General features: G+C 51.2%; 10 protein-coding genes across 10 annotated transcripts; 7 read left to right on the top strand and 3 right to left on the bottom strand.

Annotated features, from left to right (window-relative positions):
- Nucleotides 1–3,099: 3,099 nt before the first annotated feature.
- CGGC5_v003273 (PGA2-homolog) lies at nucleotides 3,100–3,543 on the top strand (the record flags this gene model as incomplete). The annotated part of the gene is made up of 1 exon (XM_032020826.1): nucleotides 3,100–3,543. The coding sequence occupies one exon, from the start codon at nucleotides 3,100–3,102 to the stop codon at nucleotides 3,541–3,543; it is 444 nt and encodes a 147-aa protein (XP_031882276.1).
- A 1,022-nt stretch (nucleotides 3,544–4,565) lies between these two features.
- Nucleotides 4,566–6,260, top strand: CGGC5_v003272 (Reticulocyte-binding protein 2-like protein a; the record flags this gene model as incomplete). The annotated part of the gene is made up of 3 exons (XM_032020825.1): nucleotides 4,566–4,763; nucleotides 4,817–5,822; nucleotides 5,875–6,260. The coding sequence occupies 3 exons, from the start codon at nucleotides 4,566–4,568 to the stop codon at nucleotides 6,258–6,260; spliced, it is 1,590 nt and encodes a 529-aa protein (XP_031882275.1).
- Nucleotides 6,261–6,535: 275 nt separating this feature from the next.
- Nucleotides 6,536–7,048, top strand: CGGC5_v003271 (uncharacterized protein; the record flags this gene model as incomplete). The annotated part of the gene is made up of 1 exon (XM_066151105.1): nucleotides 6,536–7,048. One exon carries the CDS (start codon nucleotides 6,536–6,538, stop codon nucleotides 7,046–7,048), a length of 513 nt encoding a protein of 170 aa, XP_066009591.1.
- A 1,451-nt stretch (nucleotides 7,049–8,499) lies between these two features.
- On the bottom strand, nucleotides 8,500–9,668 carry CGGC5_v003270 (uncharacterized protein; the record flags this gene model as incomplete). The annotated part of the gene is made up of 2 exons (XM_032020824.1): nucleotides 8,500–8,653; nucleotides 8,710–9,668. The coding sequence occupies 2 exons, from the start codon at nucleotides 9,666–9,668 to the stop codon at nucleotides 8,500–8,502; spliced, it is 1,113 nt and encodes a 370-aa protein (XP_031882281.1).
- A 2,959-nt stretch (nucleotides 9,669–12,627) lies between these two features.
- CGGC5_v003269 (putative sugar phosphate/phosphate translocator) lies at nucleotides 12,628–14,041 on the top strand (the record flags this gene model as incomplete). Its single annotated transcript, XM_032020823.1, has 5 exons — nucleotides 12,628–12,695; nucleotides 12,765–12,832; nucleotides 12,884–12,889; nucleotides 12,977–13,608; nucleotides 13,664–14,041. 5 exons carry the CDS (start codon nucleotides 12,628–12,630, stop codon nucleotides 14,039–14,041), a joined length of 1,152 nt encoding a protein of 383 aa, XP_031882280.1.
- Nucleotides 14,042–14,675: 634 nt separating this feature from the next.
- Nucleotides 14,676–15,452, top strand: CGGC5_v003268 (uncharacterized protein; the record flags this gene model as incomplete). The annotated part of the gene is made up of 1 exon (XM_032020822.1): nucleotides 14,676–15,452. One exon carries the CDS (start codon nucleotides 14,676–14,678, stop codon nucleotides 15,450–15,452), a length of 777 nt encoding a protein of 258 aa, XP_031882208.1.
- Nucleotides 15,453–15,655: 203 nt separating this feature from the next.
- UBP1-0 (Ubiquitin carboxyl-terminal hydrolase 1) lies at nucleotides 15,656–17,848 on the bottom strand (the record flags this gene model as incomplete). The annotated part of the gene is made up of 1 exon (XM_032020821.1): nucleotides 15,656–17,848. The coding sequence occupies one exon, from the start codon at nucleotides 17,846–17,848 to the stop codon at nucleotides 15,656–15,658; it is 2,193 nt and encodes a 730-aa protein (XP_031882279.1).
- A 534-nt stretch (nucleotides 17,849–18,382) lies between these two features.
- CGGC5_v003266 (uncharacterized protein) lies at nucleotides 18,383–18,987 on the top strand (the record flags this gene model as incomplete). The annotated part of the gene is made up of 2 exons (XM_032020819.1): nucleotides 18,383–18,416; nucleotides 18,467–18,987. The coding sequence occupies 2 exons, from the start codon at nucleotides 18,383–18,385 to the stop codon at nucleotides 18,985–18,987; spliced, it is 555 nt and encodes a 184-aa protein (XP_031882156.1).
- A 457-nt stretch (nucleotides 18,988–19,444) lies between these two features.
- Mfap1 (Microfibrillar-associated protein 1) lies at nucleotides 19,445–20,908 on the top strand (the record flags this gene model as incomplete). The annotated part of the gene is made up of 1 exon (XM_032020818.1): nucleotides 19,445–20,908. One exon carries the CDS (start codon nucleotides 19,445–19,447, stop codon nucleotides 20,906–20,908), a length of 1,464 nt encoding a protein of 487 aa, XP_031882157.1.
- A 126-nt stretch (nucleotides 20,909–21,034) lies between these two features.
- On the bottom strand, nucleotides 21,035–23,109 carry POL12 (DNA polymerase alpha subunit B; the record flags this gene model as incomplete). Its single annotated transcript, XM_032020817.1, has 3 exons — nucleotides 21,035–21,202; nucleotides 21,252–22,575; nucleotides 22,631–23,109. The coding sequence occupies 3 exons, from the start codon at nucleotides 23,107–23,109 to the stop codon at nucleotides 21,035–21,037; spliced, it is 1,971 nt and encodes a 656-aa protein (XP_031882181.1).
- Between the last annotated feature and the right edge of the window lie 386 nt (nucleotides 23,110–23,495).

Raw genomic sequence — 23,495 nt, 5'->3', positions numbered from 1 at the left:
TATTAGATATCTAAGCTTCTATTATAATACTAATTTAAGTAGGATTAATATAGTCTTTTAGATATATTCTTAATACCTTAAGTAGTGATAGTAGAACTTAGAATTATTATTAATTTATACTATATATAAAATTAGTTATAAAATTTAAAAAAAAGATAGGTAAAACTAACTAGTAGTAAGTAAATTGCTTTAATATTCTACTTTTTAAGATTAATAGGATTACTTTAGTATATTTAACGTTTAATACTACCTTCTACCTTATTTTAAGTAAAAGTGCTACTATATATAAGTAGGTTTTTAAGTAGTTTAAGGATATAATTATAGCTAAAACAATTATATTCCTAAAAGTAATAATAGCTAATTTTAATAAAATACTTAAAAAAGCTAATAGAGTTATATTTCTAAATACTTAGTAGTAGATCTATATTTAGTATATACTAGAAAATATAATATTTGTTAACATATAACATCTTATATAATAATAATAATACTTATAAGAATACTTACTTACTTAAATATTACATATAAAATAAACTAATAGACTTTAAGGTATAAAACCTTATATAAAAATGCTTTATTTATTATAACCTATAACTACATTATTGATTATATAATACGTATAGCTACGTAAGCACCTTATGTAATTAGCAATTTAGCAGGTTACGTTTCAGGTTATCTTTCCCCTCCTTTTTCCCTACCTTAGGAAATAACCTGCCAACTACATCAACAAGAGTCATCACAATACATCACTTCCTTTATTATTCTCTATACGATTAAATGCCTATAAATGCTCAGGATTATCACATTTTATCATAACATAAGCCCATCTATAACCCTATACTATATAGGCGCATATACTACGCCCCTGAATACGCTTATACCTGTGTTAACAATATTAAATATAAAAGATAAATAAAATAAAATACTAAAATAAATAATAATAGCTAAGCTAAAAACTAGCTTTCTAATAGGTCTAAAAATACTAATAATTCTAATATACCTTATATTAAGAATATTTCTAATTTATCTAATTTAACTATAAGTAAGTTTAATAAAACTTTACTTAATCCTACTAATTAGGATTTTAAGATTAATATTATAGAAGATTTTATTAGCTTAGTAGCTAGCTATAAAGTAGAAAATTTAATACTAACTACTAACTTCCTATTACTTAATAGTAGTAATATTAACCTTCTAACTATAGCGCGTTAAATTTAGTTATTTTATTAACTACTAATTCTAATAAGATTAAGTAATTACTAAATAGAGTTTTATAAGTATAAAAAAATATAACTATATCTATATATTAACTAAAGCTTTATTTTAGAAGTACTAGAAAAACCTTAAAAAAGCTTTTAAAGTAACCTAACTTTAAATTATTAACTACTTTATTACTACTTACTTTCTATTTTACTTTTAATTTACTAAATTTATTATTAGAGAGTATTATAACTATAGTTTTAAAGTAATATTATATATAAAGTCTACTTATACTAAGTTAAAGTTATATTTATATAACTACTTTACTAATCTCTAACTATAGCTTCTACTTCATAATTATTAAGATAATTAAAATAAAAAAGTAAGTATTATATAACTATATTAGTGAGGAGAAGTATTAATATAAGAACGTTTATAATAAGATATTTATACTATACTAGTTAATCTAAGCTATTTTATTTAAAACGCTTAAGATAGTATATTCATAATATAAAGTAGCTTATAAAGTTTAAGTTAATAAATTATAAATAAAAAAGCTAAGCTATTATATTAGCTTTTTTATATTAATAAAGCTTATTTTATTACTATAATATTCTTAACTACTTTAAGTTAGTAGATAATAAATACTATCTTATATAAGATATTACTAACTATTACTAATAGCTTAACTAAACCTTAATATATTTTTTTTTCTATTATTTCACTAGATATACCTCTAACTAATATTTTATAGCTAGAGATTATAATACTTAAAGTAATAATAAAGAAGCCTAAGTTTAATATTATTTTATAAAAAAGGAACTATTAGTAAAATATTATATGAATTAATAATAATAATATTTTTATAGATAGTATGCTATAATATTAATTAACTATACTAATACCCTTCTTTTATACTAACTATAATATATCTACTAAAAAAGACCTCTCTATATTTAAAGTAGTTAATACTAATATATTTATTATATTATTACTATTACTACTACTACTATTATTATAGCTACTAAAAAAAAAAAGTTAGTTATTAAAAAATAAGCTAAAAAACAAGAGGAGAGGATATAAATATTAGTTAGCTAGTAGTTTTATTAGATAAGCTAATAATTAACTTAAACTTTATAGAATTTTACTTTAAGCTAACTATTACTACTTTTATTATTACTACTAGCTCTAAATCTAACTTTTTTTTTAGCTAAAATTACTTTTAGTAGTATTTATAGACTTTCTTACTACTTCTATAAGTTAAGTATACTTTAAAACTTTACTACTTTTAAAGGAGTAATAATTTAAGTAGTTTTTAAGTTAGCTAAAATAGTAGTATAAGTATAAGTAATATAAGTAGTATAAGTAATATAGGTAGCTATAGCCCTAAGTAGATATACTAATAACGTTATATAAATTTTCGCTCTATATCTTATAAAATAGTATAATACCTTATATAATAAACTTTTAGTAGCTACTAAGGCTAAAGTGTTATTACACTATATGTAGTGTAGCACCTACGCTATAACTTACTAAAAGGGGTTTAACTAGGTGCTAAAGAAGCGACTAGGGGGTGCCAAATATAGCCCCTCCCAATTGGCCGAAGCTAGCGGGTTCTTCCACGTGGGGCCTTTGGAGCAATTTTGACGCCGTGCGGGCCGACTCTCAATGTCGCGACATTTTTCTCTAGCCGCGATTCCTCATCCGCATCGATTCTCCTTTTATTATTCCCTCAAGGCCGCCACCTCATCCGGCTGACCCGACTCAACTATCTACAACGATTATATACAACGCACGACCTCTTCCCAACTCGCACAGCGCAAAACGACTCGTTCGGCTTTCTTCCACACGACCGTTGCCTCTAAATCCCCCCCCACTTTGCGACACCAATTCGTCAAAATGGCCGGCATCTTCGACCTTGTGTCCACCGTCTGGACGCGCTTCAGCACCAACCTGCGCGGCAGTCTTGAGGGTATGACGCCCGAGAAATGGATCCGCCTCGTTATCATCGTCGGCGCATACTGCCTCGTCCGTCCCTACCTCATGAAGCTGGCTGGCGGCAAGCAGATGAAGGAGCACGAGGCTCCCATCGAGGATCCTAACGCCCCCAAGGCGCAGGTCCAGCCCAACACCCTGCGCGGCCAGGTCGAGATTCCCGAGAACAGCGACGACGATGACGAGGACGCTCCCAGCTCCACGACAGCGACCGACTGGGGCAAGAAGGCGCGCAGGAGGCAGCGCGACGTCCTGAAGAAGATGATTGACGCCGAGGAGAAGAGACTTGCTGAGCTGCAAGAGGATGATGAAGACAAGGATATCGAGGAGTTTATGGTCAAGGAGTAAAAGACTGGGAACTTTGAAAGCAAAGGCGCGGCTTTTTCGATGGCGTTTCGCTTGGTTGGTCCTCTAGCATCATTAATATATATCCACCGGTGCTTTTCTGGCTACCCTATCGTCTGGTTTTGCAAGTTGATCTCGTGGATGAGGCCTATGTTCTTCACTGATTGATGGGTCTCGAGGAGTTGATCTATAATGTTGAGCTGATCCTTGAATATCATGATGCACCGTATGAGTGCACAACCGCACGGGTTATGCTGTTGTCAGCGAGGTACTTATATTGAAGAGGTAATGGTTTGACACTTGTCGAAGTGTCCAAAATACTTCCATCAAAACTAGGTTGATTGTGAGTTTACCCGCAAGGTACGTTTCTGCTGCTTGTTGAACTAAAATGTCCAAAGCTCTGTTTAAACCGAGTTGACGCACACTAAAAGCGCTCGGTCCTGTATGACTTTGTCTATGATGTTGCTTCGTGGGGCTAATGCTTCATAGTCATCAATAATAGGATATCTGAACCATACAGAGATTTAATTCATATCTGTTTATCTCCAAGCACCGAAGTTCTGCCAATTTTGAAATGAAGCCGCTGAGAATCAGCCTGCATGAGTGGCGCTCGGACCACATTCCGGTCTGGACAGGGATGGAGGTGCCACTAAAGTTTGTGGCCCCCTTGTCTGCTCCACCGACCGAACTGCTTGCACTGTTGGACTTTGAGAAATCAGCGTCTGGGGCGCTTTCTGAACGCGTCTCTAGAAGCAGGGGTTTCGAGCTCTTTCTTCCTCCAAACCATTCGCTCCACAACCTTCGCATCAGCTTGTTGCCGTCGCCAAAGGGAATAGGCGAAAGCTTTTGCGACAGACATCTCATTTGTCTCGCGGTGCAGGCAAACCCACCGATCGATTGCGAAGCGCGCAAACGACGCTGTTCTGCGACACCAGCGACACCACCGCCCGGCGGCGCAAATATCAATACCAGCGTCCCCTGACTGGGGTCACAGCAGGATGGCGACGTCGGCGCTACCTGCCGCCATGGCATCTGCGTCTGTTGATGCGGCCGCGGGGGCGACAGCCGCCAACGATGCTCCGGCTCCCAGGAAGTACAAAGCCTCTGATCTTCCTCTGCCGTCTGCCACCCGAGCTGCCATCGATTCACTGGCGCATAGCTTCAAGAAGAAGGGAGGCTACGACGCAATTCGTAAAGAAGTGTGGGACAAGTTCGCTGCCAGCGTACGTCTGCACTCTCATTTGGCCATCGGTCATTCTGCTAACGGGCGATTCAGGACTACGAGGAACAAGTTACGAAAGCCATCCTCGAGGTCGCCGAACATGAGGTTCAACGAAACCCCCATCAACTTCTCACACTCGACCGCGGAAAGGCTGCCGCCCTCATTGATGGCGCTCTCGAGCGATCTGGCGTCTACCAAAAGGCTGAGCAGGTCATCACACAGCTCATCGATAAGAAGGCGATTGAGGAGCGAATGCGCCAGCTTCGTCGAGCCGACATTGGCGAGGAAGAAGCGACCGCAGAACAACAACGAGGCGCCAAGACAGACGAGGAATACCATGCCGATACTATGGGGAGAAGAGCTGAGCGGGAGAGAGTACGCGAAGAGCTAAGGCAGAAGGAGCTAGCCATCGAGGAAGAGAAGCGTAAGATCGCCAGAGAGGAGCGAAAGAAGGTCGAAAAGGAGCGCGAAAAGGCGGAGGAGCAACGCAAGGCAGAACGAGACGCCCGCAGAGCCGCTAGGGAAAAGGCTCAGGCTGAGCGAGACGCCGAGCGAGACGAACGCCGCAGGCAAAGAGACAGGGAGCGGAGTCGAGACCGGAATCGCGACAGGAGTCGAAGCCGCAGCCGTCGAAGAGACCGGGACCGCGATCGTGAACGTGACCGTGAACGCGATGCCGAACGCGAGCGTGAGCGGCAAGAGGAAAGGGAACGGAGACGCAAACAGCGAGAAGAGGAGACTGAGAAGGCCAAGAAGAACCTCACCCAGGAAGATATGAAGAGGCTCGAAGAGGAAGCCCTTTTGGATCTTTTGCGCGAAAGCACCCACGGTGCAGCGAAGCAACCCGAGATGGAAATTGATGAGGCGTTGGCTCCCCCGCCTAGAAAGCTGGCACCAGCGTCTGCTATCATGCCTATCAAGAAGGTCTCTTCGCGCGATTCGCCAAAGGTCTCGGAATCCAAAAAGCCCTCTGATCCGGTGGTAAAGAAAGAAGCAAGAGATGCCAGTGTGGCTGCCGCGCCAAAGGTTGAGACGACAGAGACACGGACCAGAAGCCGTAGTCGGTCAAGAGATGGCGGAAAGGATCGTGAACGTGATCGTGACGATGACAGGCGTCGCACGAGAGACGACGACGACCGCCGCAGACGTGATCGTCGTTCCAGGTCATCCCGCCGGGATCGTTCTCGCGACAGACGTGACAGATCTCGCTCCCGGTCAAGACCTAGGCGCGATAGGAGTCGATCTCGGACACGTACAGAGAGGCGAGATAGGACTCGTTCTCCTTCCCGTACTAGAACTCGACGCGATCGGAGCCGATCTCGCACACGACACGATCGTCGCGACAGGAGCCGTTCCCGATCTCGCGTTAGGGACCGCAGCCGGGATCGGCGCAATGACAGACGGGACAGAAGTCGCTCTCGAACTAGGACAGAGCGCCGTGAAAGGAGTCGCTCACGCACTCGGGTGGAGAGAAGGGATAGAAGCCGTTCTCGCTTGAGATCTGACAGGCGCGAACGGTCCCGCTCAAGATCTCGACCACGCACGGCAAGGCGAGACCGCAGCAGATCTCCAAGAGTCGAGAGGCGCGAATCTGTTCGTCAGGATCGCAGTCGTTCTCGTACCAGAAGAGATCGATCTCCTGATCGGGCTAGGGACCGAGAAAAGGAGCGGGACCGCGACCGCAAGAGTAGGTCACGGTCGCGTCCCACTTCTTCGGCAGTCAGGTCAGCCTCCAAACTGGACAAAGAACAGGAGGTTAGAGAGACAACAAAGATGGATGAGGTTCGGAAGCGGGAAAAGGAAGCCAAGGCATACTTGGCCGCTCAACGCGAGGCTCGTGAAAAGGGCATGCCTGTCCCAGGAATCGACGACAAGAGGAGTACAGGGGAGCGATCTCCAGAAGCCAAACGGAAGCGTGATCTGGACGAGATTGATCGGTACGTGCCTCCCGGTAGAGACAGGGAGCGACCGCACGATCTGTCGCGTGATGATCGTGAAGACCGCCGCCGCAGCCGGTCGCGGAGCAGAAGTCGAGCCAAGGACCGCGACAGGGAGCGTGACAGAGACAGAGATCGAAGAGACAGAGACCGTAATCGCGACCGCGACCGCGAGAGAGACCGTGATAGGGACAGGTCCAGGGATCGCCGGGATCGGGATAGGGATAGAGACCGTGACCGTGACAGAGATCGCGATAGGGACCGCCGCAGCCGGAGAGATAGGAGCCTCTCGTCACGTCGGGACCGGAGGGATCGGAGCCGCAGTCGAAGAAGGAGCAGGAGTCGCTAGAAGCCGCTGGTTCCTCTTCCTGCGTCTGAATACCCCACGGACTTCAAAGGAAATCAACAGCAAAAGCGCAGCTTCTCGCGGTATCTGAACGGGTAGGCTAGGAAAAGGAGGCGTTCTAATGGGTTGAACAAAGGATTCACAATTTCATACCAGCTATGGCAAAGTAGCAACTGTACAAGTATAAAACACATGGTACTGTTAAAGATGCTTCCCACAATGCTTGATCGTCCTACGTTTTACAGGTTAGGACCCATCACACAGCTCCGACGCCGAAAGCTGGCCGGCCCCACTTCACGATTCGGGCTCGGGCCGGTTGCCGGTGCCGGATGGTCGGGCGGCTACGGCGCACGATAGGGCTTAACGAACGGCGGGGAATCCCGGTCCTCGAACAGCCGAGTCCATAATGCGATGATTTCTCTCGCTTAATCATCGCCCAGGGCTTCAACTAGAGAGAGAAATGCAGCCTCCTTGCTCAAAGGCAGGGTACCCAAACCTTGGTTCCAGATGACAGCGCCTAGCACGAGTCAAGCAAGGGCTCTTCAGTGCCGGAGAGATGGACTTGAAAACGTCCGCTGGAATCCGAGTATTTGCTGCGCTTCGCCTGGGACGCCGTTGGTGTGTGCCGTCTTGGCCATGATTATTCAAGGTTCTCCCGCCGGTATTGCGGTAATCTCCCCAGCCTCAGCCCATTCGTCGACTTGAAACCCATAGGGCAGGTCACCGTTGCGACCGTCTCGGATCTGTAAAGTTAGATAAGGATTGAAATAGTGTATTCCAGGGCCACCCTTTCTGAAGTTTTTTTCTCTTTACTTTTCTGCGTACCTAACTACAAGTAAATGATGGACAAACCCACCTGCTCTGATTCGCTCTGTCACTCGCCGTCTTGGCTTCATTTGGTTTACCTTTTTCACTACTAATTTGACTTGATGATGATGGTCGTCTTGTTCAACTAAAGTTTGAAGCTGCGCGAGTTTGATGGAGGGGAGGAGGAGCTCTGCTGGAATTAGGCACGCCGAGTCATGGGAGTGCCTGATATGGGATGTGGAGGTGGGGGGCCTTTCCGAGTTGCTGAATGGGCGTCACGTCTCAAGAAGTTTCCGGCGGTTCCGTCTGGGGAAACTTTATTTTGGCCTCTCGGACGTCTCCTGCTGCTGCTTTGGTTCTTTTCGGTGCGATGGGAGCGAAAGCGAGTGTAACGGTGCCCGCTGGGCTTACTCAGTGCAGTGGTAGATGGGAGTTTTACAGAAGTTGTGATGATGAGATAGATTGCCTCACTGGGACTGTAGTGTAATTGATATTCAAAAGTAATCGTTAATAAAAAATCCTTTCTATCGCAATCCTTGCCTGCCCGCATATCAATGATGCGCCCGAACGCCTGTCATCCCGTCTTTCCTGGGTCGCCTTCCAGTATCAGATCACTCTACAATCACAAGCCCAAATTTGCTGTCAGCTCAGTCCATTAGACTGGTCTGGTAGTCCCTGAAGTTTGCGTTGGGGGGATCGCGGTCAACCAGATACTTAAACTTGTCGGGGTAGCGTTTGATGTAGTCCGGGATATCATGGTTCACCTCAATGCGGTCAAAGTTGGAGTCGCCTCTGCCAAAGCTGTGCCAATGTTGTCAATAACGTGCTCTGAACGATGCCTTCACAGGAGAACTTACATATCATGACCCAACCGAGCCACTTTGACGATCCATTGCGGGTCCTTGAACTCGGGCTTGTTGAATTCGGAGTGGGAGAACGAGTTGATCTTCTGCGCCATCTCTTCAGTGGTGCTGAAGCAGTAACTGCAGTGCCAGCCGCCCTGGTTGAAGTGATGATCATTGGCATTTGAACGCAGGTCGTCCGGCAGGACGGTATCCTTGCCGCGGAACAGCGTTGCCTGCGGGTGGTTCCAGTCGTTTCTCGACAGCCACTGGTAGGAGTAGTAGTAGATCTTGGAGTGGATCGTCACCCGAGTTGGCACCTCGCAGTTGCGCAGCGCGCGGAGGACCTCGGGCTTGGGGATCTCGTCGACGTCGGAAACAAGCAGGATGTCGTCCTCCGAAGCCGCCTGCTCGCCCGTCAGGCCGGGGATGACCTGCTCGTACATGGCGTTCCGGCTCAGCTTCTCACGGTCCCAGGTCGAGCCGTCCTTCATGGCCTCGAGGTCCATGGTGCGCACGATCATCTTGTCGTGCCAGGGCTTGAAGAGGTCCCAGTTGTCCTTGACGTACAGCGGCTTGGGGTGGTCCGTGAAGGTCTTGTCGGACTCGAGGATCACAAAGTAGTCGACGTACGGCGCCATCTGGCCGAGGCGCAGCTCGAGCATCTCGATCTCGGTGTTGACGAGGAGCAGGTCGTAGATCTTGCGCTTGCGGACGAAGTCCTCGGGCATGGACTTGAGTCGGTAGTGGTCGCAGTACTCCTCCGCCTTCTCGGGCGAGAGGATCTCGGTTTTGGCGAGACCCGTGCTGGTGTCGATGCCATCGCTGGGCGACGAGTTGTACTCTGAGGCGATCTTGCGCACCCTGTCTGCTACTTCCGAAGGGGCGTTCACTCGCCAGACGAACCAGATGAAGACGGCTGAGGCAAGAAAGGCCAGATACTTGATCTGGTGAGATGAAGCGGATGCCTTCATGACGGGCAAGGTGTGTTATAACGATATAATGTGGTAAAAGAGTGAAAGAAACGCCCGAACACTGCTCAATCCAGGTGAGCTTCGGTATGAAAGAAGGAACGACTGAGGCCGGACGAAGAGGGTGAGAGGGAAAGAGACACACGCGTACCAGCCAAATATGAGGCAAGATACATGGGCCGATGAGGGGTGTGGCCTGAAGTACTTGAACTTTGAAGGGTTCGATGGGGGCCGTGGGCTCACATCAGACGTCTACAATGAGTTGGTCCACGCTCCCAACTCCAGCTATGCATATGAGTAGATTTCACCCCCATCAGATAGAGGCTCGTCGCATTCTTGGCTGTGCAAGATCAGCACGCAGCTGAGATTCAGCTACCCCGTCGTTGCGAACCTCGTGCGTGACGGCGATAGAGTGATGGCGTCGTGAGTCGGCATCGGGAACAGCGACATGTCCTTTGGGTTGTCATTAATGCCAGTAAACTCAAAATTATTCTTGGGTACCTACTCATGCATGCCGCTCCTTGTATCGTGTGATACCAGACTTATCTGCCCGGTTCCGTTTCGTGGTGTCTCGATCTTTGCTCCTGGTGACGGTTAGCTGGGTGCTCGAGTAACAATCCTTGCAGTCTCTCGACTCACCAAGACAACTTGGTCAACTCTTGGCGATGTGCCTCACCATCGCGCTTGTTCAGTGATTTAGTCACCTCACTTCAGCCGCTGAGACGGGTGCTCAGGTCCTTAGAATAGGCATCTCATACCGACGACGGCTGCCCCCACACACCCATCGCACGAAAGTGGCAGGTCAATTTAGCGGGTTTCCATGGTGGTTGACAGAAGCCAGAGCCGTTGTTGGCTGTCAGCGTGAGAAGACACACGAGAAACCTCGGGTTGATGGTTGTCGGCCGTGGAAGATGGGGGCGGTTTCAGGGGCGGCGTCTCAAATGTGAGGTCACCAACGCAGTCGTTATCTGGACGGCAATATGAACAAGCTTCCTCTCTTCACATGGGCGACATTCCTTTTTAGAGGGGAAAAGACCCTATATTCCTGCCCTGAAATGCAACTATGATTCGGACCCCGGACCCCAAGAGAGAGTCCGAGGCTTTGACACAAGGGACGGGATGCAGTCAACCAACAACGCAGCAACTCACCATCGCTGCAAGTGAAATTCATTGCCTACAACTACAAGTACCAATTTCGCTACCTCGCAAACGGAGAAGCGCGCAGCCATGCAAAATGCACAGCAGTGCAGCACAGGCGAAGAGCAATCCCCACCGGTCCATTTCGGGCTAGTTGCAGCCTCCAACCCCTGTCCGCAGAGCTTAAATTAAATAAAAACATGACACCGAGACCCCAGCAGCCTTCGCAGCAGCAAGCAATTCAGCGGCAAGCCGGGTCTCTCGGCGCGCGCGCGCTATTGTTGGTCGTTTGAAGTCCGGGGTCCTGGCAACCTGGGTGTAGCGGCACAGGCTCTGGCCTAGCACCAACTCATCAATACGATGCAATCGCGGGGCCCGGTCAAACAAACTTTCTGCGGTTGATGAACGGGGAAACTGTGTGTCCCCTTTTCCCCCTGCCTGTGCCATCGCAGCACTGAGTCTGTCTCTGGCAGTGTGTCTTGTGCTTGTGTGCAGTGTCTCGTTCGCCCGCCGGAACTCACTCACTCACTCACCACCCAAAGCTCCGGGCAACTTTCTTTTCTCCAAGTACAACCATACCTTTCTTCTTACCTTGCCCTCGGATCTCGCTCAGATCGTCACCAGGGCTGAACTGGACCGCCGCTCCGCTGTCAACCCCGTCTTGACTTCCCTTCCTCGTCCGAACACCTCCCGTCTCTAGAGTTGCTTGACTCTAAAGTCGCATTCGAACCGTCAGTGACATCCACCACCACGGCTGGGTCTGAGTCGCACATGGCATCACCTTGTACGACTTCAGTCGACGATCAGGACGAAACTGACATTGGACATACCCAGGCTGACGCAGCAGACTCCCAGAGAGGACGGTGGATGTCTCGTTACCATCGTTGCCTGATTGATTGATTGATTACTCTTGAACTGCAGTGTCAGCTCGCCTACAGACCACTCGCCAGAACGGGATACTTGCTGCATCGTGGACTGGTTCCTCCAACGACGACTTGCAGCTTGCCGAGCTGGTCTACCTTTAAAGAAGGCCAAGACACAGGGGTTTAACAGCGAAGGCCTCCTTTGGTGTTAGTCGGCGTCGCTCCCTCCACGTGCCCGCCGCCGCCTGACGTTAGCGTCTCCTCTCCCAAAAAGAGGTCCCCAAGTCCCCTTTACCCCTCAGTCAGCCCAGCCCTTCTTTCAGGTGCCCGTCAGCCCGCTGTCCAGAGAGGTACCACCTGCATTGCCTGGTACCCAAGCGCCTAGAGACAAGTACTGCCGGTACCTAACACGAGAAACGAGCCTGGGAAAGGGGGGCTCATTCGGGTTCCTGCGCCGCAGAAGCTCCAGCACCAGACGGCGCGACACCAGCAGGCTCCAACCAACCTACGCTTGAGGACTTGGAGTAGAAGTACCTAAGCTTACCTTGCCTACCTACCTACCATAAGCCTTCCACTTCTTGTCTCTCCTCCTCCTCCTCCGGCTTGTCGCCAGCTTCCCTTACCCTACCTCACCCTTTCGTCCTCACTCCTTGCTCTTCCTCCATTCCTTACCACTCCCTCTCAACGCGGCTCATTGTGAACCTCACAGCTGCCACCACCCACCATCGTTTTCTTTCCTTTCCAACCTTTTTCCTCTGGTGTTCGAATCGCTGCGCCCGCTCTTTTCGCCATCTTCTCTGGGCAATCCGATCCCCCGACTCGCTCCGGCCCACATCCGCCGTCTCCGTCGCCGCATCTCACCCACCTCCGACCCCCGACAACACCGATCGCCAACCCTCTTGGCCTTTCTTGGACACAGCATCCCGCTCTCTTGTAGTTGAAGTCTCTCAAACATAGCCATCATGACCACTCTCCCGACAACGGAGAAGCCTATGGCCTCCAAGGCCGCTCACCCGGCCTTCTTCATCGCGTATGTCTAGACACCGTCGCCGTTGCCTTCAACAACGTAGTCTTGGCAACTCATCTAACCGCCGCGTAGGAGTTGGATCTTCTTCTCAAATCTGACCATTCTCTTCAACAAGTGGCTGCTTGACACGGCAGGTTTTAGTAAGTTTAACGCGTCTTTATTGACTTTAACATGAGCTAACCGCGACGTAGAATATCGTATGTAACTCTCATCGTCAAGTGAACACCTCATCGCTCTTGGCACGCGCTTCTCATCCCAACTCCCAACTCACTAACATTATTCAGCCGTCATTCTCACCTTCTGGCATCTGGTCTTTTCAACACTTGCAACCCAGGTGCTGGCGCGCACCACAAGCCTCCTCGATGGCCGCCACAAGGTCAAGATGACCGGTCGCGTCTACCTACGCGCCATCGTCCCCATCGGTCTGCTGTATTCGGGCTCCCTCGTCTGCTCAAACCTCGTCTACCTTTACCTATCTGTCTCCTTCATTCAGATGCTCAAGGCTGGCGCTCCCGTCGCTGTGCTCATCATTAGCTGGATCTGGGGCGTCGCGGAACCCTCGATGAAGACTTTCTACAACGTCCTTCTCATCGTAGCCGGTGTGGCGCTCGCCTCGTTCGGCGAGATCGAGTTCTCTTGGATCGGCTTCATCTTCCAAATGGGCGGCATCGTTTTCGAGGGCATTCGCCTCGTCATGATTCAGGTTCTGCTGAAGGGCGATGAGAGCGCGCAAAAGATGGACCCCCTCGTCAGCCTGTACTACTACGCCCCGGTCTGCGCTGTCATGAACTTCTTCGTTGCCTGGGCCAGCGAGTTCAGCAAGTTCAACGTTGAGGATCTGCACAGGACGGGCGTCAGCATGCTCCTCCTCAACGCTGCGGTCGCCTTCATGCTCAACGTCTCCAGTGTGTTCCTCGTAAGTTTCGCACAGCCTCGAATCCCACAACTCGTATCGCTAACAGGCCCCACAGATCGGCAAGACCTCAGGCCTGGTCATGACCCTCACCGGCATCCTCAAGAACATCCTTCTCATCATCGCCTCCGTCCTCATCTGGAAGACCAGCATCACCTTCATGCAGTTCGTCGGCTACTCGGTCGCGCTCTTCGGCCTCGTAATTTACTCAACCGGATGGGAACAGCTCAAGACCTCGGGCCAGGGCGCCTTTGCCAAGGTTCGTGGGGTCTGGAACTCTCAGACTCTCGACGAGGGCCGGCTGTCCCCTCTTGTCCGCCGCGCAATCTTCTTCGCCCTGCTTGTCTTCATTACTCTGCTGCTCGTCATCGGCTTCGCATACAAGGGCTCAGCGGCGCCAGCGGACTGGTTGAGCAACGTCTCTTCTAGCCGATAAAGTATCTTTCTGGATTATTCTGTACAAAGCGGGGAGTTTTGGAAATACCTATGCATCAAAAGACTTTTTGGATCCATTGTGGAAAGAAAAAAAAGGAACTGAAAACGAAAAATATTTTAAGGTGTTAATGACGGATGGTCGGTGTTTCATGGCGCTCCTCCAGGTTTTATTAGGGCGCCTGTGTGTTGAGGAGGATTGTATATCATGAGCAGGCATTGCGTAGATATAGCCTTTGGGAAATACATGACCATGAACGATGTATATTCTGTACCTATTCCCGTATGCGGGACAGTGGATTCGAACATGCAGACAGCATTCGCCGTTCCAGCAAAAGGACTATGGCCATCCTATCGCGGACTGTGAAACTCTGCAAGCCAAGGCTTACTAACGCCATGTTCCAACACAAACGTCATGCCAATACCCTCACCCGCCTCCTCGCTCTAAATGGCGCAAAGAAGCAAATGTAAAGTAATGTAAGCACCAACTGAACCGAAAGCTTGATCCCACTTCCTACCAACGTTTTTCAACTTGGGTAAAAGCAAAATCTTACTCAGCCGGACGGGCCATTACATCAAACTCAACCACTCAGCTACAAGTCCTCCCAGCATACAAACCCTGGTCAACACCACACACAATGACCTTTACTGAGGACCTAATCGCCTCAGACCCGGAAGGCTACCGCCTCGCCACGCAGTCCCCCTTCCTCACCGCCGCCGCCGCCGGCACGTGCCCGAAATCGCACCTGAGCTACTGGCTCTCCAACGACAGGCTGTACATCCACTCCTACATCAGGGGCGCCGGCCGGCTGCTCAGCACCGTCCACTTACCGGATCTCGTTCCCGACGACCTAACAACGCCTCAGAAACTGATCATCTGGCTCACCGACGCTCTGTGCAATATCAACCGCGAGCTGAGGTTCTTCTATACAACGGCGGCCGAATACATACTCACGCTCGACCTGCCCGCCAAGGACGGCGTCGTCGAGCCGACCGCCAAGCTCGAGGGGCTGCACCGGTTCGAGAAGCTCTTCGCGAGCTTCGAGACCGGCGAGGAGGTCCTGCCGTGGCTCGAGGGCGCGGTGCTGTTCTACGCGACGGAGAAGTGCTACCTGGACGCGTGGACGGGCGTGAAGGATGCGCTGGAGGCGGGTAAGGACGGCAGCGACGATGCGGATGGCGGGGCGCTGAGGAACGCCTTCATTCCCAACTGGACGAACGACGACTTCTGGCAGTTTGTGAATGCGATGAGGGTGACTATCGAACATGGCGTTGCGGAGGCTGTGGAGGCGGGAAAGGCGAGCGAGGAGGAGTTGAAGAAGCGCGCGCTGGCGGTTTGGAACCAGGTCCTGCTCGCTGAGAAGGAATTCTGGCCCGACATGACGAAAGAACATTTTGAAGAGACAGAATCATAGGTAATCAAGTTCAGTGTGTGAATGCAACACTATGTGTCATTACCAAACGAATTAAAACAACCATTAAGCTCGACTTGACCAAGGAGCCCCCCCTTTCCAGCCGCACCACGTTTGTATGGTATTACCGCGGACCCAACGCCATCGCTATGCTTTGTTTAAACAGAACCCCGTTTCATTCTTCTCCTTCCAAATAGGCGTGTCAACTAAACCGCGATTACTCGAGGCGACCGTTCGGGGGTGTTGTTGCCATCTCCCGCGTTATTGCTATCGTCCTGCGGGAGAGGAACGGCCGACATGGTGCCAACGTCTGGCGGTTCAGCCGTTACGACAAGACTCTCGGAAGGAGCATCATTTTCCTCATCATCCGTCTCAGACACCTCTGTCACCGTGCAAGTGAACGCAGGCTTCTCTACCTTGGGTGTCTCGTCGTCGTCTACAGCGACGTCGGTGCTTGCAGGAATAGCTGCCTCCAATTCAGCGACCTCGGATGCTGGAATAATGTTGGGGTCGACGCAGTCGTAGAACAGCATGAACACATTGTGCTGATCCAACAACTCTTCCTCGTCAATCTTTCTGACGCTTTCGTCGCTTAGGCGCCACCAATCCATCTCCACATCGGCAACTTCATCCTCAGGGGTTGGCTTTCGGATAGGTGAGCTCGCACCATCACTGTCGTCCTCGCCTTGATCTTTGCTCTCGCCAGTCGAAGGGGGCGCAGTACGGGGGAATTTTCGGTAGCAGACATAGTGGCCGTTCTCGTGCCGGCCATAATGTGTGACGACGGCGCGAAGCTCGTATATGGGTCCAGTGATGTACGACTTCCGCTTGTCACCTGCGATCATAGACGATCTTGGGTCAAGTAGCCATTGCTCCTCGTCAGACGCATCGCTGAGAGCTGGAGATGCTGATCCGTCCACCGGCTTGCCCGTCGTTGGCTTGGGGGCGCTACCCAAACACCATGGGCCAAGATCCAGTGTTAGTGGGAAGCGAATTCCTGCAGAGTTCTTGTACATCATGCCGGTGTTTTCATCAAAGACGGATCTGTTCATGTGTACGGCAAGACTTTGAGGCGGGCGCGCAATCACTGCTTGCTTCGTCTTCGTCGAAGACACCTTGAAATTGGCCGGGAACTTGCACTTCTCTGTGAGCGTCTTGTCCTCAAAGTCGTCCTCTTCCAAAGCTTCTTCCACGGCTGCCAATCGCGATCTCGGCTCCTTCAACTTCTCCTCACTCGTAGTTCCCGCAGCTCTGTCGAGGAGTACCGTTAACAGCCTTTTGGCCTTCAGTAAAGTGCACTTGCCGCACTCGACACCTTCGATAGACTCAATATGCGCATATGCGTCCAATAGCTCGTAGAGATCGTGGTCGTTGCCGTCCGTGTTCAAGCTCAGCGTAAGACAATTGAATGGAATCATGGAGAGGCCGTCTGAGTGGCCGCATTCCACGCATGCAACTCGCTGCGCAGTCAGACCTTCCAGGGGGTTGCGCAAAGATTTCGATGCGGAGCTGATCTTGGAAATGGTCGACAGGCTCTGGTAACCGCTATCATCGCTGTGTTGGCTCGTAGCGGTGTCGTCGTTGGCGCAATCCGACTCGAACCCAGACAGTTTCTGCGTCGCTTTCGCGACCTTGGCAATCTCCTTGTCGACCTCGTCGAGAAGTTTCGAAAAGTACTCCTGCGCGTCCTGTTGTTGCCAAGTGCTCATGTTCTTGAGAGAGCCCGGCGTCCACAACGTCTTTCCGTAGTTTCGAGCGCTGTTCAAATCTTCGATAAGGTTGCGTAACGTATCGACTGCCTCGACCTTCTGTCGATCGAGTTCGGGGTCTTGGACGGGGTCGGCGAGGTATTTAGGTAATGTTTTCAACGAAGCGAGGCCTTGGAGAATACTGTTTTGGTAGCAAGAGTTGTCGAGATTTCCTAGTCCTGGAGGATGGTCGCTGAAGCCCTTAAAACTCATCATGGCGCCAGACATGGAAGATAGGCCTCTGATGCCGGCCTGGGATACCGTTCCCATGATGCCTCCCTCTCTGTCCATGCCAAGTATCTTTCGGAGGAGTTCGCTCTTCGCGGCATGTGTTCTCGCCTGGTTCTGAAGCATCGGTTGGGGAAATAGTGGTGGATGCAGCCAGCCTTCGAGAAGGGTCAAGGCGTCGTATGGCGTAAGCCAAACAATGATGTCCCAGAGGGTCTGACCGGCGCGGGAGAGCAGGGTGGTCGGAAGAGCAGATGCGCCGAAGATGGAGTAAAGCGCAGTGAAGAGAAGTGCCAAAAGGGAGACGACGACGCTCGGCTCGTTCAGCCTGGTCCAGAAGCTCTGGTTGTTATAGTGGTGGTATTGCCGGTAAGGATCAGGTCCGTCGTAGAGATCCTTATATCTCGAGCCCGGCGAATTCATACTGCTAAGGGTTTGGCGGGAGTGTGTTTATTGCTAATAAGGCAGTTGGCGTGACAAGAAACGAAACGAGCAGCTTTAAGCAAGCTTGAGCGACACAGAGACCGAAAAGCCGGGTGCTGCCATGTCGGGGATGATTAATCGCAGGGGTTGACTAGGGGGGCGATGAGTCGCGAATTAGGAAGTGGTGGGCGCAGCTCGTGTGATCAAAGAAAGTAAAGGCTCAGGAATGTCTAGATTTCTGCACGGTTGGACGGTTGGAGAGAGAGAGGCAGGTGTCCGTACAGTTCCACGGTTCGTTAAGCAGAGGCGATGAGCGGGACCAAGGGTTCCACCAGGGGCAAACTCTCTGACAAGGATTGGTCGGTGCGCAACGTGCTGAGATGCAAGGCTTGTGATTGTCCCCGCTCTTATCGGGATAAGATAAGAATTTCTGACCCGATAAGGAATTTTCTTGATATCCCCCACAATGAGCCCGACCGCTGATGCTAGACCTACCTGCATCACCAGAACGAAACGAAACAATTGGTCGCAAAGATGGCAAAGCCGGGCGTTTCCAAGAAGAGCAGACGTAAGGAACTTTCTACTTGCTTGTAGCTACTTGTCTAACCTTGCGACCAGAACCCTCAAAGCACTCGAGAGCTGCGAGGCGCGCGACGGACGTAGACATCGACACCGACAAGTCTCTCAAGAATGTCAAGCCCCCCTCAGAAGCGGTCGATCGGCCGTCAGTTTTGGCCGCAAAACACAACTCGGGTGTCTCCAAGAGGACGAGCCACCGCAAGTCGCAGCTAAGCGCCAAGGCCAAGAAGAGGAATGAGAGGGCAATGGATCGCGCCGAGGCCATCATGGACAGGACCGCCAACAAGGTTGAGAAGAGCAAGAAGTCGTCGCGTCTGATCCAGGAGCGCAGCAAAGACTGGGACAACGTCAACAAGAACAGTCTTATCCAGAAGAAGTTTCCTGACGAGGAGGATCTGGACAAGGAGGAGAGGAAACAGAGAAAGCAGGTCGTCGCTGAGAAGGAATGGGAGACAGACGAGGAGATGGATGGCGCTGATGACGGGGATGCGCCAGCCGTCGACGCTGTGCAGGCGCCACCGCCGCCGCAAAACGACGACTTCGACGAGGAGATTCTCTAGTTTTGTCATTTCTCGCTTCACATCGGATTGCTCCAAAAGAGGGGTCTTGTTTAGACTGCGCCTCTGGCAGCGCTATGAGACTTATGATAGATACCCTAATGATGTTGGTCCAGATCATCCAATGACTACTCCTATGCGTCTGCATAGTATCGAGATCATAACCGTGCCTTTAAGGGTTCAGATCTAAGCTGCACCGATTTCGTCCCCGTGCTTGAAATTGAAATCTACCTTAGTAGGTACATCACCTGGCAGTGTCATCACTGCAGCGCTGAGCTCCACCTAAAGCCACTAATTACAGGGCCCCCAGCAGGGAAACGCTTCTGCAGGTCCGTCCCGACCCCAGCCTCTCGGTCCAATGCAGTCCAGGGTGCTGCTCCCATCAACGCAACCCGACTCGTAGCTCGATTTTTCAAAGTTACCTCTTCAACCTCATCCTTCCATCTAACAACCAGCCAACATGCCACCCAAGCGCATGACAGCGAACCCCGTCAAGCCGGCGCGCTACCGTGCCGGCAAACCCGCGGCACCGGAGGCCGACTCTTCAGACTCGGACGCCAGCGACGACGAGACCGAGACCGCGCCCAAGAGCAAAACCATCCCGCCACCGCCCAAAGCCGCGAGCGCAGCCAAGATCGCCAGCAACCTCGGCAAAGTCAACCTCGACGAGCGAAGGCGTCAGGCACAGGAGCTGGAGGATCGCAGGATAGCACGGGAAAAGGCTGAACGTCTCGCCGCCGAGGAAGGCTTCGTGACGGAGGAGGAAGAGGAGGCAGAAGGCGGCGACGACGACGATGAGGAGGAAGAGAGCTCGAGCGAGGAGGAGAGCAGCAGCGAGGAAGAAGCGCCCCGCCGCCTCATGATCCGACCAAAGTTCATCCCCAAGAACCAACGCAACGCGGCCAAGGACCCGTCAGGCGCAGCAGCCAAGGACGAAGAAGCGCGTTACGCAGAGGAGGAGGCGCGCCGCAAAGCGGCTGCCGACGCGCTGGTCGAGGAGCAGATCAAGAAGGACCTCGCCGCGCGCGCGGCGGGCAAGAAACACTGGGACGATGAGGAGGCTGAGGGCTCTGACGTGGACACGACGGACGATCTGGACCCGGAGGCAGAACTCGCCGCCTGGAAGATTCGCGAGCTTAAGCGCATCAAGCGCGAGCGCGATCGCATTGCGGAGCAGGAGGCCGAGTACGCGGAGCGCGAGCGTCGACAGAACCTCACGCAGGAGGAGCGCGACGCCGAGGACGCTGCGAAGATCGCCAAGCAACAAGAGGAGAAGGACGGCCGTGGCAAGATGTCGTACCTGCAAAAGTATTATCACAAGGGCGCCTTCTACAGCGAAGAGGCGAAGGCCTATGGGCTGGACAAGCGTGATCTCATGGGTATGCGGATTGCGGATGATATCAAGGATCGGAGTGCGCTGCCTGAGTACCTGCAGAAGCGCGACATGACGAAGCTTGGCAGGAAGGGCGCGACGAAGTACAAGGATCTCAAGAGCGAAGACACAGGACGATGGGGAGAGTTTGACGACCGTCGTGGTCGTGACAGGAGAGGTTTCGACAGACACGGCGTGGACGAGCGCTTCCAGCCGGACGCTGATCGCAGTGGACAGGGGGCCAACGCTATACCACTGGGTGATCGAAAGACGCCTGGCAGGCCGGGTGCTCAGGATGGCTACAGAGGGGACCGTTCTCGGGATGAGGACAGATATCGGGATGGGGGCAGCGACCGCAGGGACAGAGACAGGAGAGACAGGGACAGAGATGACGATAGGTATCGGTCCCGGGATGATCACCGTCGCAGAGACAGGTCGAGATCGAGATCGCCGCGACGAGACTCACGAGATGACTACAGGGATCGGAGGAAACGAAGCCCTTCCCGCGAGAGACATGACAGTGACAAGCGGCGGCGCGTGGATTCGAGCTAAGGCCGTCCTCAAATTGTATTAGAGTGTATCCTAACCAGGCTCACCAAAGAGCGATGCTGAATATACCCGAACTCCTAATAAACCCTTGCCGCCTTCATACATTTAGAAGCATCGTTCACGTCATGCTCAGATTTTCTTGACCTCCACACGCGCGCGATCAAAGATACCATGGCTCACCATGGTGTCTGATGAAGTGTCGACCTTTGGTGGGAACAGTGTCAAGCGCGCATACGTGCCTGCGCCTCGCCTCTTGGACAGGTAGCCTGGGTTGATTACCAGCACGCTCTCGACGACCTAGGAAATGTTAGCAAAAGGCAGGGAATTGTGCAGGAGTATGACATACCTTTGCGAACGGCGGGAGGAAACTGGGGACAATCAAAACATCAGGGCGAACGTTTACCATCTCGCCGAGCTTAAGGTAGCTGAGATCCAGCATGGCGCCTGGTGGCATGCCCTCCTCTGTGCCTGTCTTGGGCAGCTTTTGACGGTCTGTGGGCGGGAAGAGCGGGAAAAAGTGCCTCTGCTCGAGCAGATGCCGCGATAGTCTTGAGAGAGGGTTCGTGTCTGATGGGCGTGCTGCAAGCTCCTCGTGCTTCAGCTGCCAGAGAATATCCTGGGAAGAAATGCCCATGACCATTTCGTTCATTGACAAGGTCATGGGGTTGGTGACGATTCTTGCCGTCTTTGGAAGGCCAAGGTCCTTCTTCAAGACAGAGTCTTGTGGCCATGAGACGTGCTTGTCGATGACATCTCGCACCGAGGGGATCAGGAGAATGGTGATACTAGGGTTCGCCGAGACGAGACGGTTAAGTGCGGGAGAGAAAAGGTACTTGAAGACAGTGGACATCGTGGCAGTGTCCGGGTCGATGACGGCTTCCTCGGGAAGGTCGAAGTCGCCCATGGCAATCAGAGGATGTTCACTGTCAATGAACGGTCCAGTGAGAACCAGAGCATCGGCATACGTATCGGCCGCCTGGTCGCAGAGGGCATGCAGAGGCTCGAAATCGAGGTTATCGTCTGCGGTGTATGGCCCGGACGCGTAGATGACGTTCAGCGGTGCAGGGTCCGAGTCGGTGTCCATGGCATCTGGGTCTCCTCGCAGCTTTTCGCGGTGTGCAGCCAATGTAGCTGGCGTCGAGGCGGCATTGGGGAGGAGGGGCACTTCAAGAACTTCCTCGACTAGATATTCGTTGCCGGAGGTGTTGATACCCTTCAATGCCACGATTTGACCAGGGAAGAAGCTGAAGCCCTTCTTGACACTGCGCATATTCAACGAGACTCGTTGACCGCCACCCATCCGCCTCGACAGCTCCAGTACCAGAGACGGCGCGTTCAGCTTTCCCTCCGGCGCATCAGACGCAATGCGACCGACAGCAATTACAGCCGTAGTGCTCTGAGATGCCGCATTACCAAACTCCGAAAGATCAAGCTTGTGGTACTCTTGGACGATGCCCATGAACTCGTCTATCCTGTCGTCGAGGATCTCTGACGCTTCAGACAGCTTCATAGCAAGGGGCTTGTACGCAAGCTTCTTTTGGTCTGACGCGGCCGTCAACTTGATGCGGGGTTCGGAATAAGGGCAGATTGGGGCTTCGGGGGCGTTGAGGTGGTCGTTTAGGACTTCAATCGTGTCGCCGGCGTTCTGTCTGTCGTTGAAGGAACTCGGGCTGCAGGAACTTGTTAGTTTTTACTCATTGCGACCCTCCTGAAGCTCCCACTTACGACTGCATGGAACTGAGTTGGTCCTCCATCTTCGACGACCCCTTGTAGTCCGGAGAACTAGACGGAATCTCTGCCTTGATCCTTGACATGGTTGGTGTCTCCTTCTTCCGCAAACTGCTCGGCTTGTTCAACCTCCCAGACGACGGAGTGCTGGGCACCAAACCATCCAGCATGCCGAACACATCCCCGCCTCTCGCCCGTGGGGTGCCGTGTGCGCGCTTCTCGGTCTTGATGTGTGTCTGTTGCTTGTTGGCCCTCTCCAATGCGTCCTGGAGATCTTTCTTGAAGTTGCGCATAGGGCTGATCTGGGGGTTCATGGCGTCTATGTCCATCTTGATGCAGTACGACTCCCATTTGTAGAAAAGGTCCTCGGCGGAAAGCTCGTGCAAGCGCATGATGGACTGCAGTTCGGACAGGACATCGGGCTCGAGGCCCTCGTCACCCGTGGTGAAGAGCTGCTTGAGCTCTGCTTCGGCCATGGCGTTGGTTGTGATCACGCACTGCTGTTCCTGGTGGTTGCTTGTCAATTGGCGGGCTTCTGGAGGAAAGATGGACGTTCTTGGGCGACGCGTTGAGCGCGTCGCTGGTAAGGATAGCGCGTAAAGTGCAAAGTGCGGGGCATGTACTGTGCACTGGTCTTCTTTGCACGGCTCTGGAGCCCCCCTTTCAGTATTCCTGGCCATGTTGATTGTCTTAAATACATGCACCACAATCACTTGCACCAATTCAATGCAGAACTTTCAGGGCTCTCTTCTTCAGAATCTGTGATCTTATTGACCGTTCTCGATGCCAATAGTTACGCTAAGAAAATAAACGAAGTCTCTGCATCTCCATTCCAAAGCAACTCTCGTAAGCCATAGGGCGC

This window comes from Colletotrichum fructicola, assembly GCF_000319635.2.
Source record: "Colletotrichum fructicola Nara gc5 chromosome Unknown KSG_Nara_v1_contig02, whole genome shotgun sequence".
Lineage (NCBI taxonomy): Eukaryota > Fungi > Ascomycota > Sordariomycetes > Glomerellales > Glomerellaceae > Colletotrichum > Colletotrichum fructicola.
Note: the sequence above shows the minus strand (reverse complement) of the source record. Positions and strands in the feature narration are given on the sequence as shown.